General features: G+C 31.3%; 1 protein-coding gene across 5 annotated transcripts in view; it reads left to right on the top strand.

Annotated features, from left to right (window-relative positions):
* Window positions 1-11,841, top strand: part of LOC134714450 (zwei Ig domain protein zig-8-like) — an 88,809-nt gene extending 76,968 nt beyond the window's left edge. For 4 of the 5 annotated variants that reach the window (XM_063575694.1, XM_063575692.1, XM_063575691.1 and 1 more), the window contains 4 exons: window positions 1,599-1,622; window positions 3,583-3,894; window positions 4,551-4,577; window positions 10,236-11,841. In XM_063575694.1, the coding sequence (XP_063431764.1) occupies window positions 1,599-1,622; window positions 3,583-3,894; window positions 4,551-4,577; window positions 10,236-10,351 (479 nt within the window). In that variant the 3' untranslated portion in view covers window positions 10,352-11,841. The remainder of the gene's footprint in view (window positions 1-1,598; window positions 1,623-3,582; window positions 3,895-4,550; window positions 4,578-10,235) is intronic. The other variant, XM_063575696.1, reaches the window with a different exon arrangement.
* The last annotated feature ends 6,998 nt before the right edge of the window (window positions 11,842-18,839 follow it).

Consider the following 18,839-nt stretch of genomic DNA (forward strand, 5'->3'; position numbering starts at 1 on the left):
TTATATGAAAATAAAGAGATGTGATATATGATTGCCAATAGTTGAACAGGCTTTGTGAGCGCTCAACCCTCCCGTAATTTGAGGCAAAGGTTAAACAACACATAGAATTGAGAATGGAAATGGAGAGTGTGTCAAAAAGAATAAACTTAAAAGACAAAATTATTTGAAAATGGCTTGACTTGCTATGTCAGCTCGAAACACAACAAAAACCCTTAACAAAAAGTGAAGGAACACAAATAACCGATTTAAAGTACTCGCTGTTACTTAATGTAAGTCCAAAGACAATTACAACTAATAAAATAAAAACAAAATTTTCTTAGACTGAGATGTCGACAATTACACATTCAACGACGGATTTGGTGTAAACAAACTGAAGAAATCATGACCTTGAACATAGCCAACATGTACTTCTAGACATGATGTAGTTCTAGACCATAAGTGTTCATAAATATATAACAATACACATTTAGTTGTTTCAATCTATTTTAAAAAAAATCGATGTTATTACTTTAAAGAAAAATTTCAAAGATCGTACCACATTAAAAATTAATAACCTTCAGAATAAGTTTATTTATAGGATCAATACGTTTACCTGGATCGTAAAATTTACTATCCCTATAAACAACAGCACCGTAAATATAAAATAAGATATTTTTTTTATTTTCCAATTATGGGCCCCAAAGGGCATAAACATTACAACATCAATAATTTTTTTCATAATACAATACAAACAATGAGATAAAAAAAAAAGTTAAACGAGAACTATTTAAGTTCTTAAAATATGATATGCCGTTTATGATAAGGTTTAGTGTTTCCTGAATCTCAATAGTAATGCTTTGTATAGATTACATGCCAACGATCACAAGGTTCTGTATATATGTACCGGTCGCAATATACTATATACATTTTAGTTTTATCACGTTAGCTATTCACTATTCTGTTTGTTATGGTCCACATAGCGTCAACACAGCGATCATAGTACGTTCATCGTTCCAATTCTTTTCATAATTGGTTCATCCGACAAAGTCATCTTCGCTTTAAGTTGTTTTGAAAAGAACAAAAATAATCACCAGAAAATAATACGAGAAAACAACGACAAATTAATACAATAAAAAAAATTTGAAAAACGTATAGTACCATTCTCTACTTGTCAGCGGTTGTAACTCGAGTATTGCGGATGTAATAGACCATATCATACGAAGTTGGTGTCCAATACATTATAAAATGTCAAAACTAGGATTTCAGTTACGAGCTTTAGCTGCAGCCATCAACATATCCACATTAGGCAGTAAGAAGTGTATTGTTCCCGGTCTATGTGTCCGTCTGTCCGTAAAATAGATCCGTCTAAGATTGAAATTTTTGTTTACGCATGTTGAAGTTGAAGTCATATCTACTTCAAAATACACATGTTCGTTTTTTGTAAACTTTCTAAAATATATGGTCAATTCAATTTCGTGTTTCAATGAATAAGAAATTTGCTGTATGTTTTATATGTTTGGTTGCTGTAACAATGAGGTTATGCTTATCTCTAGTTGAGCAACTTCATTTTTTTAGATAGTTTCTTTGTACTATAATTATATTGCTCTTTCCATTTACAGACACGCCATTAGTTGTCAATCCAGGTATGTTGATTATGTTCATATACGTGTTATACTGCACAATATTGTTCACGATCATGCATGTTTAATGTAATAATCCTAAGCATTCATCTCATATCGTATATATGTTGTTTACATACAAATTTTACTTTTCAGTCATTTGTGTATTTTGTACAAATTAGGAATTATACAGGGATTCGGATCAAAGAGTAAGATCACAAGAATACCGAGCTCAGAAGAAAACTCAAAAGTCCCTTATCAAATGGCAAAGTCAAAAGCTCAAACACATCATTCGAATGGATAACAAATGTAATATTTCTGACTTGGGACAGGCATTTTCAAATGTAGAAAACAGTGGATTAAACCTGTTTCAATAGCTAGCTAAACCTCTCACTGGTATGACAGTCACATAAAGTTTCATGATTTTAACAACGAGGTGAGAACATGACAAACATACATAATATGTTGAAATGACAAAATAGGGGATCAAATAATCATTATTTCAGGAACCTCTCATTATAATCATACTACGAAAAACACTTGTTAAGAGCTAATTACTGAATGTTTGCTACAATCTTGTGTATTTTCACATTTATTTGTAACAAATTTTGACATTCAAGTGTTTAGTTATTAACAATTATATGTTAATGTTCTTACTTTTCTCATTAACGTAAAATATACAAATTTAAATATGAATAAGTTATAAACTATGCTGCATGAAGCTTTGTAAGTTGACAAAGGAAAACTTTTGTCCTATACATTATTATATATACTAATAAGATCTATGCTGATTGACTCTGAACCGGAAAAGTGCGTCTCGGTTTAGTGACAAGTCTTATTCTTGTTGCGGACTATTTGTGCTTTGTGAACTAACACATCCGGCTTACCATCCTGGTCTTGTACTAAACAGGGTACTATACTTATTTACTAGAATGGATACTTTAATGTGCATAAAATAAATCAGGACGTAATAACCTTATGCCGCTTTTTAAAACAAATTAAACTGGATAATTTGTCTTGAATTAATCATTTTGCTAATTTCCGTCACATTGATTCTGTGATACAAATACATGTTTACATATCCTTTTACATCGTACTGCTTCTCAACTTGACAGTGGAAAATTAAGTAATTGCAAGAGCTCAACCTTACAGTGTTTCTGTCTTTAATGGTGTAATTGATTGTCTGTCTTTTGAAGTTCGTAAAGTACAAACAATATGTGCATATTGCATCTACCCTAGATAATATAGGCTGTCTTTCAAATCATCTGTTTTAAGTAAATTTGCTACATTACATTGTATCGTTAGTGCCATTAGTGTTTAACCAAAAGGTATAATTATATACAATTATAAAGTCTTGTTTTCATTCCGTCCGCTTCTCAATTATTTCCGTTGCTGATATATTGCGGCTAGGTTTTTGTAGCAGTTTATAGTTATTATGAATGTTTACACAATGAAAACGTTATGTTTAAATGACAAACCTTCCAGTATTTCCGTTCTGGTATAATTTTATATGGTAAAAATAGACAAACAACCCGTTCACATTTGTAGCTTTGTTGTTCATAATATGAAAACAATATGTTTTATAATAATACCAGACAAAACAGATGTATGTTTCATTCAAGGAACCCTTTGTCTTCATCATAACTATGTTTGAAAATTTAATGTCAATCTTTAGCTGCAAACATTCTCTGAAGGACGTACGGCTGCCTATAATTGATTACATTCACTTTATTTGAACTTTGGTTGGTAGTTATCTAATATGAATCATTCGAATCATACTATTTCTTTCTTATTTTTATATTTACTGGAACATTCAATTTATAAACGTCTAGTGATTGTTTAACCTAGACAATTGTATTCAATAGCAATTTTTCAATTCCATTAGATACTGCATATGGTAATTGAACTTAATAAAGAATACATGTAAGATAGTGAAAAATGCATATTTTTTTATTATTTATTCCAAGTTCATTTGTATTTTCAGCAATAGCTATGTATGGTACTAAATTTATCAACCTTCATGAACCTATCAAATTAGTATGCAATGCAACAGGTGGCACTCGTGCGCCGTCACTCATAGACTGGTTCTTTAATGGTCACATGATACGTGGACGAGATCCAAGATGGAAGTCGAGACTACGTATAAATGATTATGTGCCTGATGTACCTGGCAGAATGCTTGTTAGTGAATTGACTATAGACTATAGCATATTTGCGGATAAAGGCAAATATGTTTGCCGAAGTTTCGCAATGAACAATTTTTACACCACAAGTTTGGATATATCAGTTCTAAATAGTAAGTTATTTAAGTAACGTGCCATTGAATCTCTTTTGATCTTAAAAGAATGTTTTTCTTCCGAATGAGCATGCCGTTCTTAGTATCTACTGTTATTAAAATAAGTTATGATGACTGCGTGTGATCAAATAACAACGCCATCAATGTCACCAAAGCCGACCAGACAAATAGTTATTAGGAAGTTTACAGGGACGATATTTGTTTCATTTACACCATACTCCATTTCAGTCTTATGCTCCCCGAAAAGAAGAGAGAACGTACAGTAAATAATCATCGTTGTTCCGTCACTCCTTCAGTCTGTGTGACAAATCGTAAAACATCTATACCGGTGGTAAATTAGAAATAAGAGTATATGTTGTTATTTTGTCGTATTGTAAACCCTTGAAATAAACTAAATTTACCTTAATGAAGTTTGCAAGACGAATCTATGTCTTATATATTTTAAGCATCCATTCATTTCATACAGTATCATGAATCGCGGTATTACTTTATAGTCCTTATATTTTAATTAATATGCAGTTTTAAACTTTTATGAAGTTTCCAGGACAAATCTGTACCTTACTTATTGTAAACGTCTACTTGCTTTATAAACTATTATGAAGATATATTTCTACATGAATCTTAATCTTTCTTTTTCCTTCTACCATTCTCCACAGCAGAGAAAGAACACGGAAAGAGAGCAGGTAAGAACAGTATACATATATCGAACATTAACATTAATCTTTTCCTACGATTTGCTTTTATTATTAACAATGCAATTTTGCACAAGATATTCTTATGGCTTTTGCTTAAAGTTTGCTAGAAAAAATCTTTTCAGATGTTGATGTATTGAAATGGCTACCAATAGGGATTTGCTTACGCTATCAGAATTGTTGCACATTATGCATTTAACTTTGCAAACTCATAGATTGTAGAATTTGTTCACATTGCCTCATATACCGTATCCAGTCTTCATCAAATTATTTTCCAAATTACATAACAAAGTAGATAGTTATGCACACATAAAATTTGTCTTCTTTCCTTTTTTTTTAAGAAAATCCTTTAATGTATTTTCTGATCCTAATGCTTTGAATTTAATGTTTCAAAAATGTAAATTTTTAGTTTGAGTTTGCAATTATTGACAGCTTCGTTTGGATGATTTCAAAAATCCATTTTTCTAAAAACGTGATGCCTAATTTTATAACGATTGTGAAGCGTATATATTCTCATTTTATAGTGTATGGAGAAGGATTGGTAGATAAAGGCAACAGTAGTATACCGCTGTTCAAAATAGAATTGATAAACGTAAAAATATCCAAATATAAGACTATCGTAGTTCAGCACTAAAAGTACATAACTTTAGCCTCTTTAAACGTTTTCGATTTGTCAAAATTTTTCAGAACAACAATCAGCTCAGTATAAAGTAGCAAGATGATTCATGTATTATATACATACATTTTGTAGAGTACATATTCGGAACCATCGTAATTATTAAGTCCTGCTTCAGTAGTTTGCTTGTAGATCTGTTTTGCACAATCATCAATATACTTAAATCTAACAGAAAACCAGAAAAGTTTAAATATTTCATTATAAAATCCGTATATTGGGAGTCAGCACCAGTTAAATATTTATAGGTTCGTGAAATGTATTTGCCTGCGTATTTTTGTTTATTAGACTTGAAACTTTAATATTTTATATATTTTAATTACTTGGTTTGATCACAGTTGAGGAAAACAAAAAAATCAAAACCAGTTTGTGTAATTGTAATATTGTAATCTCATTTTTAACCGAAATGAGTATATTAAGAGTACTAATATAAAGTACAAAAAGTAAAGTATCACAAATACCGAACTTCAAGGAAAATAAAACGGAATGTCCCTTAACCAATGGCAAAAGCCAAAGCTCAAATGTTTTACACGAATAGATAACAAGGTTCATATTCCTAACTTAGAACACACATTTCATTGTTTGAGGAACAAGGAACGAAACCTGGTTTTATATCTAGTTAAACCTCTCACTTGTATGACAGTCACAAACAATTCAATTATATTAACAATAAACTGTGAGAAAAACAAACAGACCTGATTATCTTAAGTATTTGCAATACAATGAGGTGGACAAAAAAGAGAACAGTATGGGATATAAATAGATTGCATTGTTGATCATGTTAGGTTTTAAGAACTCCGATATCTGTATTAGTTATTGATAAGATAAAAAGAAACTTTCAAGAGTTTAAACTTTTCATTTTGACTCCAATACAAAATATGCAGTTAATTTATTGCAATACATCGATGCTTTGCTAGCTTTATATGCTATATTTCAATTTTATGTAGAAAATCGTCACTTATGGATGTACATAATCACATGTTAACTTTCATAACCAGAAATATACAGAGAAACATATTACCTAAATGATTCCTCTATAATAATTTATAAATTTATAGATTTGAAAAACAATATACCTCTTTATATAGATTCAAACGGATAAAAGAATTGAAAGAAATCTTCAAAACCGACTTGATTGACAAAACACGAGCCAATGTTAATATTACAACTGAAATTATTGCAAACCCTTTTCTATTTGGCAAATTGGTAACTTATAGTATTTCAGATGACAAATTTAAAAATAAAGCTTATTTTTAGTCAAGTTATTCTTTTTATTGAAAAATCTGCAATTTCAAGTGTAATGTTCATTTCTGTTCATTACAATATGTGTCAATGCTTTGTACATTTATAAAATGACTTTAGTTAACCAGTGGTTTCTACTAACTTGCATTTAATTTGTACTGTAGTTAACTGATTCTTATCGCAGTCATCGACTTTTGCATCAACTAATTAGTTATCTAATAAAACGTGTCATATCTGCAAATATCGCCGTACCATTGTAACACGCAATTCCCTTGTGCATTTTATCATATCTGGATAAGTCAATAGAAGGGAAGTGTACTTGTAGCCTGCATTGATGTCTAAAACATCCATTTATTGTAGACAGTAATATCATTGTTGTACATCAGTAGTTTTGACATTTTACAATTACATAGTCTTTTTTGTTTTTTCTTATCGAAAACGTATCAAATTAGGACCATTGTTGTAAAACGATACTGTTCATTAATATTAAGCATCTCGTTCCTTTGGGGGTCTGCAAAAATGTCTGATTTTGATACTGATATATAAATACACTTATAGATTATACAACCCTTGTGACCTTCCGTCCAAGCTTCCTAGCAACTAATTTGTATACAAGAAACAATTCATTTCAGTTCCGTTGTTTGTTTTCCTCTGGTGTTTGGAATAATAAGTTAGAATCTGTCGGTTTTGTCATATAGGTGATTTAAAGAATATGAAAGCAAATTGTTTTGGGATTCAGTCACGCTGTACGCTATATCTAGAGAGACAATTGTCCTCAAATTAAATGATTTCTTGGCTCAAGATCATAATAATTATAAAGCAAAATCATCTGTAGAGAATTGCCTGTCTTTAAGAGGTGTTCATCATTATTCGCATTTCTAATACTTGTTTTGGTTTTTAAAAAAAATGCAAAATAACCAAAAAGTTGTTATCAAATGACTCTGTCACAGTAATACAATACTACCATCACTATTGTATCCCCAAATGATAATACAACAAGAATAATCACGAGGGCATGATGCGTTGTAATTAAAAATAATTTATTGAAACTTTTAAAAATACAGAATATTTATTTTTTAATGACTATAGACTGATTACAGAATTCAATAATATTCTACGACTTGCAATTAATTTCAAATTCGTTAGCATTTTAAAGTTATTTTTACCTAAACTAGTCAAATCGTGGCACATATCAACGTTTTGTCATCGTCTGTGTCATCAATAACTTTTAAGTCTAATATCCGTAATGCATTCAACTTAATGAATTGTCCAGTGAAACGAATTATTTATTAAAACATTAGTACATCGTTAGATTTAAAGTACTCCAAATATTGATGATGAGAAACAGTGATGTTAATCAATACTCTAGACAATGGTAGAATCTGACTCATACGGCCAAGTCTTTCATCGTTGTCAGAAAAGCACAGGATATGACGGGTGCTCTCGATTAATGATCACACATAGGGAAATGAATAATAATCTAATCAAATATCAGGATCAGAATTACAGATCTGTTGACATGATGAACCTCTTATACGGTAAATCTCCAGTCAAAAGTAATTTTTAAAATTAATTTTGATTATCAGATTTCAGAAGAAGTTAAAGGATGATAAATAAAACATAAATGCATAAAACATTATTCACAACTTCAACTATATGAACGATCAAATATTAAAGAGTCTTAAATGCCAACGATACTCTCTGACAAATGTTATCAAATTTTATAAAAGTCGTCGGAATATCTTCGTGTATCGTGGTATGATGTATTCGGTTAATGCTACCAATGTCTACTACTGACATACTGAATCTGTGTAATAAGGTTTTTCATTTCACATAATAAATGCGAGTACAATGATTTTTTAGAGGAATTATACGCTGGTATTGATTTTCAAGTTTCAAAACCTCTATTAAGACATAAAAGGGACTGAAGCTGGTCGGGTACTGCTGATTTGTTCATTTCAATGCTCTCATCTCCAATGTAGTGACATAAAACTCACTTGTCAGAATAGAACAAATCTTTAAATTGTACGGTTCCTCCATTTAAAAAATAATTGTTAACAGCCTTCCAAGAACATAACAACTGACATGGATGTCATATAAACTTCAAATGGAGTGACAATAGGTGCTTCTAATTTGGGCATGCAAAATCGCTGCCCTTTTAACCAGTCACTGCATATAACTTATGCAGCTGTTATACAAGTAAAAGGTTTACCTAGCTTTAAAACCATGTTTCAATCCACTATTTTCTACAAAAGTTATTGCCTTTACCAAGTCAGGGATATGACTGTTGTTGTCCATTCGTTTGTTGTGTTTACGCTTTTGATTTTGCCATTTAATTAGAGCCTTTCCGTTTTGAATTTATGTCAGAGTTCTGTATTTTTGCGATTTTACTTTTGTTGTTGTGAATATTGTGTCAAATTGATATGAAACTAGAAGAAATATTTAATTTATGATTTAATATGGATGTATCGAACTTTCTCAAAAACAAACAGACTTAAAATGCGTTTTCAGGAAATATTCTCTATAACTTTATGTTTCGTAATATTTTATCAAAATCATATGTAGGTTTTTACTTCAGCCTATAATTTTTATAGCAAATTAAATATACATGTTAAATAAACGTACACACACGAAATAAAGTAAAAAGAAATGGACCTGATTAAAACTAATCGTATGACCCCTTTCGAAATCATGGATCATACAAAACGGTGTTGTGCTAAAAGTAACATATCTTTTTATTTCTTATCAAAATATGCTCTTAATGATTTTTAAATGCTTTACGAAAATATGATTCGAAAAAAAGTAGAAAACAACATATTGTGCAAAGTTTAAACGGTGCATATTTAGTCAGATTATTCACATTTTGAGATCTCGTCATTACACGTCAATTCAAACATGTTAATGGTGTCATATTTACACCATATTTGGTTGTTGGACAGATTTGTTCAGTTTATATAGCTCTAATTATGTATTTCTAGCAGTGCTATGATTTTATAAGGCTTGATGTTTTCCCTTTTTTTGACAAATTCTTTTCAGTTCTTCGAGCGTATGCACGATGATTTGTAATGAACACGCTTTGAAAGATTAAAAAGATGCATGTTTCAGTCATAATGTTTATCATTGGGTTGTTGATTTCCACCCAGAAGGTCTGTTAGTCCCGGGAAAGGGTTATCTTCCATGCTGCTCGTGATAATTCGTTTACCTTAGTTTTTATCAATAACATTGTTTAGCCTTGATATTTTTGATGTTTTCTATCACATGTTTATACATTCTTCATTTTAACATAATTACATTAGATGTAAGTTTCATTATAATACGTTATTCTGATTGGCTAACATGTTATTCCGTAAACAATTGCATCAGACAATAACATTTATCATGCATGATGACACGAGGTCCCACAAAAAAGTGCACAGGTGAATTAAATAAAACTGGATAAAAATCGTGTTTTCATGATTTTAGCTAAAAAAATGTAATTATAAGTATTGAATACTTCTTTTTGAAACTTTATAGGGTTGTAAAAGCGTTGACCGTGCGTACATTTTTAGAATGAAGCGCTTCCGCGCTTCATACAAAATGTACTTCGGTCAACGCTTTTACCACCCAATAAATTTACAAAAAGAAGCATTCAATTCTTAATTCATACACTTATACCTTTATCAATATTCTGAAATCAAACATGAATACATATGATTGTAAAACATTAATATAATCAGTACACTTTTGTTTTGTAGATACAAAGAAATATTCATCGACAACGGACGAAAATCCAAACTCTGGATATTCAGCTAATCCATCAACAGGTTTAATTGCTTTGACTTTCGTTACGTTGTTTATATTACTTAGGTAATATGTTTAACTTGAGATTTTCAATGTTGCAATATTGTTTTCACAATTCTAATGCAATGAAAAGTAGCATGTTCAAATACTTTGTGATTTATTTTCAATATGGATGGTCAGTAAGAATGGCTATTTCACTCGAATTAAAGGGACACGAAATGTGAAAAAAGCTTGTGAAATGGAACCGTAGTACCTGTTTACAGAGAAATGATGTTAAATGTTATGGTTGTGTTCATATTTGTGTTTGTTGATTTTTATTTGTTTCTCGCTGCATTATGATTGAATATGATTCATGTATATGTTTTGTCAGCTAAAGATTTTGTTAGACGATTACAAATTTTAAAGACATTCAAAATTTCACAAAACTATAATTATATAAATTCATTAGATATTTTATATCAGTTGGGTTTTTTTTTCTAAGTTATGCTTAAATTGTTTCTGTATGAACAAAAGCTGAGTTGTTTTTACCCATTTCACACTTGTAATAGACTACATATTGAACTGGAAAGCAATTCATAATTATGACAATAACTTTCGATCATAAACAACAGCTTTACGGGTGTTATATTTATAGTATATGGTCATACCTCTTTATATATATTTTGACCATTTGTACATGTAGTCGTATTTCACATAACTATTTAGTGTTCCGGACAGAAATGTGTTATTCCTGATCATTTCACATTATAAGAAGTCTAAACAATGTTATACTCAGATGGCAGCAGGACTTTGACCTTTGAACCCTTCGAAAGCGACTTTTCCAGAGAGAACACTTAATTGATTGTGCTCTAATAAACCTACTCCTTAATCTATTTTTGTATGGTTACTTCTACTTCTTTTAAAAAATTTGATCCCGATATATTCGGTACTTGTAGAAGTAGAAAGTTGTTATTATTATCAAAGTATACCAATTTCACAAATACATGTTGTAATTTTCTGTTTAAATCTGATTTATATCACAAATTTTGTACAGATTTTGTACCTCTACTTGTATGTAATTAAATGTGTCAGAAATTTCACAACTGTTTACATTTCTGGGTCGACTTGAGGAGTCGCCCAGATTCAGCTTTATCTAATAGTTTTGTATTATTTTGGGATACAATCGTGCATGTATTCTAATATTCTGAAATATTTGTAAACAATTTATATCATGTAAAATTACTTTTAGTCTCACATCATTTTGTTACCAATGACTAAATTATTTTATATACCTTAGAACGCAGTTTATTTCTCTAGAACACCTGATATTAGATGATTTATGAATACTAAAATAGATGAGATTTACATAGAAGGAGAAGGAAATAAATTTACAATTGTTATATAATTGTCCATACATCACAATAAAGTTTTGTAAATGACTTCTTTACCTTGTAAATGTGTCTGTTGAAGTACGACATATGTATATATTTCACTCTGTACATGTATCACGTAAATTAATTTGCTGTTGAAATGTTCTAAGTTATCGCAGATTAAATGAATACAAATAATTTTTTGGTCACATTGATGTTATTCGTGAGCCCAGGTTATATGTTCTCCCCACTCGAATTAGTTATATTTTATTATATATACTTTTACCATTTTTCATGTGCCCAATTTCTTCATGCTCTCGAAAATAAATAAACAGAAAACTTAGAGTTAATTGAACAAACGAAGGGTGTTATCAGAGAAAAGTCTTAAAGCCATGGTGTTGTCAGTTTATTTACGACTTATGAGTTTGAATCTCCCTATGATATCTTTCGACTCTTTTGTAAAGGTTGCGAATTTGCATAATTTACAAAATGAATCAGTGTCGAATAGTGCCGTTTAGATATAAATAATGAATAATGTATGTATTTGAACAGTAACGACTTGACTGAGACTGAAAGAAAGATAGAAGATGGGGAAAGATATAAGAAGAACAGTCAAACTCGTAGATCGAAAACAAACTGACAACGCCATGATTAAATAATAAAAAAAGACAAACTGACAAATAATGGTTAACAAGACACATTATATAGAAAACTAAAAACTTTGCAATACTAATCCCACCAAAAATCTTGGGGTGATCTCAGGTGCTCCGAAAGGGTTACAGATCCTGCTCCACATGTGGCACCCGTCGTGTTGCTCATATTATTACAAACCAGGTAAATAGTCTTATTCGGAAGGTCACATTCGTGGTGAAAAGGGAAGAGGATTTGAGTTACGACATAAGTAACATATCCAATATCAATTGTGAAACAGTTATTCCATAATGGTCAACCAACTCATGATGGCGTGCGTAAAATTTAAGAAAGGATGATTTCATCTCCACGATAAAGGACTTTTCACCAATTAACTTCCATTTATTTGATTATTCGATGTTTTAGTGTTAAATTACGCAAATTTAAATACATCATAGCTAGAGTAGTACTGCGTGGCATTTAGTTCTGAAGGCTTAAGGAAACACGAAAGCTCGCAGAGAGCCTACGACCATCGGTATAAAATAGTCAATTAAAATTAGTGTCTCACGCCGCTGCCACGTACGGCTTTCCGAATACATTCATCGGGACTAAATGTACTATAGAGAAGTTATTATTTTTCTGCTTAAATATCGTCAAAGATAATTGCATACTAGTATACAAATTTGACAGTACGTCTTCAACAAATGACTTTCTGTTTTCTAATAGACACAACGTAATGTATGTTCAAAAAATCCTTTGACTGTCTAACGGATCTCTAAGAATTTGTCAATATGAATAACCTGACGAAAGCAGAGTCATTTTTGGGTAATGTTTGCCTGAGTATGTATTCTATTATTCTGAAATAAAAGCGTTATCCTCTAATTGGAAACCATTTAAAAGAAAGATAGATTAACGGCAAAATGTTATTTCGTTTCACGTTGTCGTTAATAAATACAGTGTATGTCCATCTCTGGTCAATATTCTGCTTCATAAATCCCCGATTGTTCTCTTCTCGCATTTTTGTTCATCAAAATGCACATGTAGTCAACAGTGACGATCGAATAAAAAAAAGAAAAAAAAGCAATATAAAGTCCGAAGTTTTGAAAAGAATTGAAAACCCAAAATTCGGATTGGTAAAGCTCAGGTAGGGTAGAAAATACCTTTCGAAAATGCAAACTTTTACAAACTGTTAATTCATAGTTATGACCATATCAATAAAAAGTCGTGTTATCTGGTGATACCCTCGTAGATAACATCTCTGTCAGTATATGAATCCACCCGGCAGGCGGTTAAAGAAACTCATCATATTTAATAACTTTCTTTTTCCGACAGACGCGCATTTCGTTTAATTTGAAATTGTGCCTAAACACTTCATTTGTCAAATTCAATTTTCAGTCAGCGAAAATCACATTTTTAGTTTGAAATCACAAGTGAAAAAAGGTCCGTTATTTCAACGGTTGCCACAATATTCTACCCAAAGATTGATCATGGAAGTCCTGGAATACAACCTCCTTTTTATACTGTCAAAAAGATAATTGAAAAAAGGTTACCATGAAAATATTAGACAAAATAATACATGTTTACAACATAGAAAGTGAAGATCAATACGTTAACCGTTAGGTTACAGAAGCTTGAAGACAACGAATTAATTGTTCTTTCTGCACTGAATAATATATGTTGAACAGATATAAAACCGTTTAATTTTGGTTTTGCGCATTTGAATTTTTTTTGAAAATTAAACGAGATAAAATAAATTCAATATTAGCCTTTTATGCAGGCAGACAAATAATTATATCAGTATAGTGGTTTGGGAATTTACTAGGTATCAATTTGATACTAAAATGCATTAATATCTAATTACATTAACTAATATTGAATCGTTTGTGATTGATTGAATCAGATTATCATATAATCAAAATTCAGTAAACGAATAATACGAAATGAATTTTTAAAATGTTCTACATAAAATAACATCTATCCAGTCTTATTAGCAATAAACTGATCAAGGGACGAAACGATATATAATCATAGTTGCAATCTACGTAGGGGGATAAGCAAGACCAAATATAAGGCTAATGTAGAACAGCGTTAGACATGAACATAGACAACGTTGATCCATTCTAAATATGTACAGTATAAGAAAAAAATGATCATAATGGCGCAGAATGGTACATATGTATACAGTGATGCCGTCCAGATTTCATCAGATCGTACACAAAAGTGGAAACTAATCTGATTTCGATTTTCAGGATCATCGTATTTAGTAAACGATGTCAGCAAACAAAGAGTAAAATCACAAAAAAACTGGACTCGGGGGATAATTGTAAAAGGAAAGTCTCTTAATTACAGCAAAATCAAAAGCTCAAAAACGACTGGATAACAACTGTCATATTCCTGACTTGGTAGAGGCCTTTCCTTTTGTAGAAAATGGTGGATTTGACCTGGGTTTAAAGCCAGCTGAACTTCTCACTTATATGACAGTCGCATCGAATTCCGTTATATTGACAACGATGTGTGAACAAAACAAACAGACACATAAGGCAAACATGCCAAAAGTAAGGGTACAGCAGTCAACATTGTGTTATAATCTTAATCACTATTAAAACAAACAAATATGTTATAAGTACGCACAAAATGAAATACAAATCAAGCATTTTAGCGAAATGTAAATACAAGAATAGACAAGTTTACCTTAGTACAACAACACAATGACCAGATGTATAAGTACAGAATAAAGGCAACAGTAGAATACCGCTGTTCAAAACTCATAAATCCATGGACAAAAAAACAAAATCGGGGTAACAAACTAAAACCGAGGGAAACGCATTAAATATAAGAGGAGAAAAACGACACAACACCGAAACGCAACACACAAAAAAACGGACCAAGCATCAGACAAAATCCCACGAGAATAACACATATAACATGTAAACCAAATACATGAATTTGGGATAAACAAGTACCCCGTGCCACGTCTTATCTAAATATCACAAAAATAAGAGAAAACAAACGACACAACATTAAAATGCAACACACACAGAAACGAACAATAATATAACATTGGCCATCTTCCTGACTTGGTACAGGACATTTTTAAAGGGGAATAAAAATGGTGGGTTGGACCTGGTTTTGTGGCACGCCAAACCTCGCACTTTAATGGCAAAGTTAAATATAACATTGAAATGACAACATAATATTACAGGACTACAATACAAATACATAGGAGAACATATCAGACAAAGACAAAGAAACACATGATTATTAGATAACAAAAAGAAGCAGGTTTAAAATTCAATACGTCAAAATCGCGCCTCGTCAACACAAGACTCACCAGTGACGCCCAGGTATAAAAGATCGAAAGTGAAAAAAAGTACAAAGTTGTACAGCACTGAAGATCAAAAGTTGAAAAAGGTTGTGCCAAATACGGCGTAGTTTTTATGCTTGGGATAAGAACATCCTTATTATTTAGAACAGTTAATGCTATTGTAAACAGTAAATTTTATCAAATGAATATGAAAGAGATATACATAATGAAACTGAAGTATTAACTAATTACTGAAAACTAAAACCGTATACATAATGCTAAGACCAACACAGAATAGACACACCCGAATCAGTTCAGGCCTAAACGCAGTGAATCATAAATTTTAAAATGACGTCACATACGATGGCGTAAAGGCACAAACATTACGCCACATTTGAATTTATGAAATTTAGAAACAGCATGACGTCACATATGAAAAACTTTAATTCAAAAGTAAGATAGAATTAGGATTGATTTAAGATTATATTAGAACTAAATACTGATATTACATTTAAACAATATATATTGAAATACTTATTAATAGCAATTAACTATAATACATATATGTCCAGTTTGTTATGAATCCAACTTCAAACGTAAATTATCGTACAAAATTAAATATAATTAATAAAGGCGGTGATTATTTTTTTTTATTTAAAAAAAGACGTCAACACATTTGACAAAATCCGATGAAAATTACAAATATAACATTAAAAATTTAAACTAAATACATGAATTTGGGATAGACAAGTACCGTAACCCGTCTTATGGTAATGCGAATTCACATTCAGCACAACAGTCACAATCGGGAATAAGTCACGTTTGGTAAATAAAAGATTAGACGACATAATGACAAACTGCAATCTACCATGTGGTAAAAATGTCCTTAGCTAGTTTGGTTAAAGACACATCGTATGGATACATTAATTCGTGATGGTGTCCATAAAATTTACGGAGTGTCAATTTTAATCTGTCCTCCTCATAACTTTGTTGGAGCAGTTTCTGCGTAAGGAGCACACTCCTGTATATATAGTCCATATAGTGTGAACAAGCACGTGAATAACGTATTAATTGTGATATGTAAACACGAAGGGGTAGAGGGTATGTTACTGCTGAGAAATGGGAAATTGATAATTGGGAAGTTGAAATCGTCCCGTTTATCATAGATTTTCGGGTGAAGTCGTCCATCTACGTCAATATTGAGGAAAAGATCAAGTTATGAAGCAGTCCTTCTAGTATCAGTAGTGTCCTTAATTTCAAGTTCACTGGGATATATGAGATGTAAGTATTGGCTGAAGTATGGGTTGAAGAATTTCGCAAGGTGCTTTTTTTTTTTTTTAAGAAGGTTCTGAAAAAATTCTGCTTCATACGAGTACAAAAACAAATCAGCCAGCAGGGGTGCACAATTAGTACCCGTTGGAATACCGACTGTCTGTTGAAATATGAATCCTCCAAACTCAACAAATATATTGTCGATCAAAAAGTCCAGCATTTTAATAATATCATCTTCAGTATATTTTCTGGAAGATTCAGTGTGATTATTTACAATTATTGTATCCCAATACAAGAAATCTGTATCTACGATTCCCATTTTTATAGAAAAAGCTCTGTTTCATCTCATAAGATGGTGAAGTCGATCTTTTAACTGAGCATGGGGAATAGTAGTATATAGCGTAAAAAAATCAAAAGTTTTTATGTTGCTGCAAAATTACAAAGTTTGTGATCGAAGGTTAAGGAGTAGATCTTTCGAATTTTTGAGAATCCACATCTGGTTAACACCACTGGTAGAATATATCTCCTCACAATATTTTTGAAGCCCATCTTTAACTGCAGAAAGAATAGTAGTCAGTACTTTAGAAAGATGTTAAGTCAGTACTTTAGAAAGATGTTAAGTCGAACATTTTGAAGACCCAGCTATGTATCGTTCTTTATATGGAGTTTTGTGTAATTTAGGGATCCAGTATAATGAGGTCAAGTTTCTTCGTTTTCTTTGATGTTGATACCAAAAGACAGATTTATGATTTTGTAAAATTTCATCCTTGGTAAATGATGTTAAAGAATATGTAGGATTACCAGTTGTTTTATCAATACCAAGCTCTGTTTTGAGACATTGCAAATATTGTTTTTTACATATGAAGACAATATTATTGGAGGTTTTATCTACCGGAACAACGACATATTTGTCATGCAAAGAGGATAAAGCATCCACAACCTCCGGATTCCTGAAAGGGTTAGAAACTCTAGTACTCATATTACATCGTAGTTTTTGTATGCGCCTCTGAATGCATGATCGAATAGCTTTGATCCATTCAGACAAAGTGTCCAGTTCGGGTTCATCTGGTTCGCGCTTTACCCATTTTCTTGCATAGTCCTCAACTGCAGAGCCACGATTCAAAGAGAAATTAGACAGAATAACGATTTTTTTATATATTTCATCGTGATAACAAGGTGATTTAACATGCATGGACATTTGCCCAAATACAAATGCATATTTAACAGGTTCACATTATTTCATAGTGTACCCAACAATATTATGATATAGTAATTGCAATATAGATAATCAATAGCATGTGTCTTTCATTAAAAAGTAATTAAAACATGTAGTTAAATTAGCAATATATATTATACTGTTACAGATTTGGAACATTAATCGATGTGAAATATCTTAATATCAAGCGGTCTTAATTAACTTGATGAATTACCTGTGTTCATTATTTATCAAAATTTTAGTATGGTTTGATGTGATGTAATTATAGTTTTCCCATTGAAAATGAATTTTATAAAAAATATAATGGATTACTATATGATGTTTTATCCTCCAAAACTAAGTATGGGATTGTGAAGGAATCAACCTATCCATCTCACCATAAACATTGTCAAAGAATCTACACGCTTAAAGGATTTCAATAAATCCTTTCATAATGGCAGCTTTAACCGGATGAAGATGGTTTAGTCAGAGTGAATGTCATCACAGCATCTTCGATGGTAGCTTTAACCGTATGAAGATGGTTTAGTCAGAGTGAATGTCATCACAGCATCTTCGATGGTAGCTTTAACCGTATGAAGATGGTTTAGTCAGAGTGAATGTCATCACAGCATCTTCGAGCAAGTGTGATGGATTTACATGACATTTTTCACACATTGGGCATAATCTACATATATATATATATTAATAAGAAAGCGACACTTTTTATACTGCAGTAATAAGGAGTTTGATATCTTTTGACATAGTAATAAGAAAAAAGTAAAATCATAAAGTTACTGTACTCCGAGAA

Source organism: Mytilus trossulus, chromosome 4 (genome assembly GCF_036588685.1).
Source record: "Mytilus trossulus isolate FHL-02 chromosome 4, PNRI_Mtr1.1.1.hap1, whole genome shotgun sequence".
Taxonomy (NCBI): domain Eukaryota; kingdom Metazoa; phylum Mollusca; class Bivalvia; order Mytilida; family Mytilidae; genus Mytilus; species Mytilus trossulus.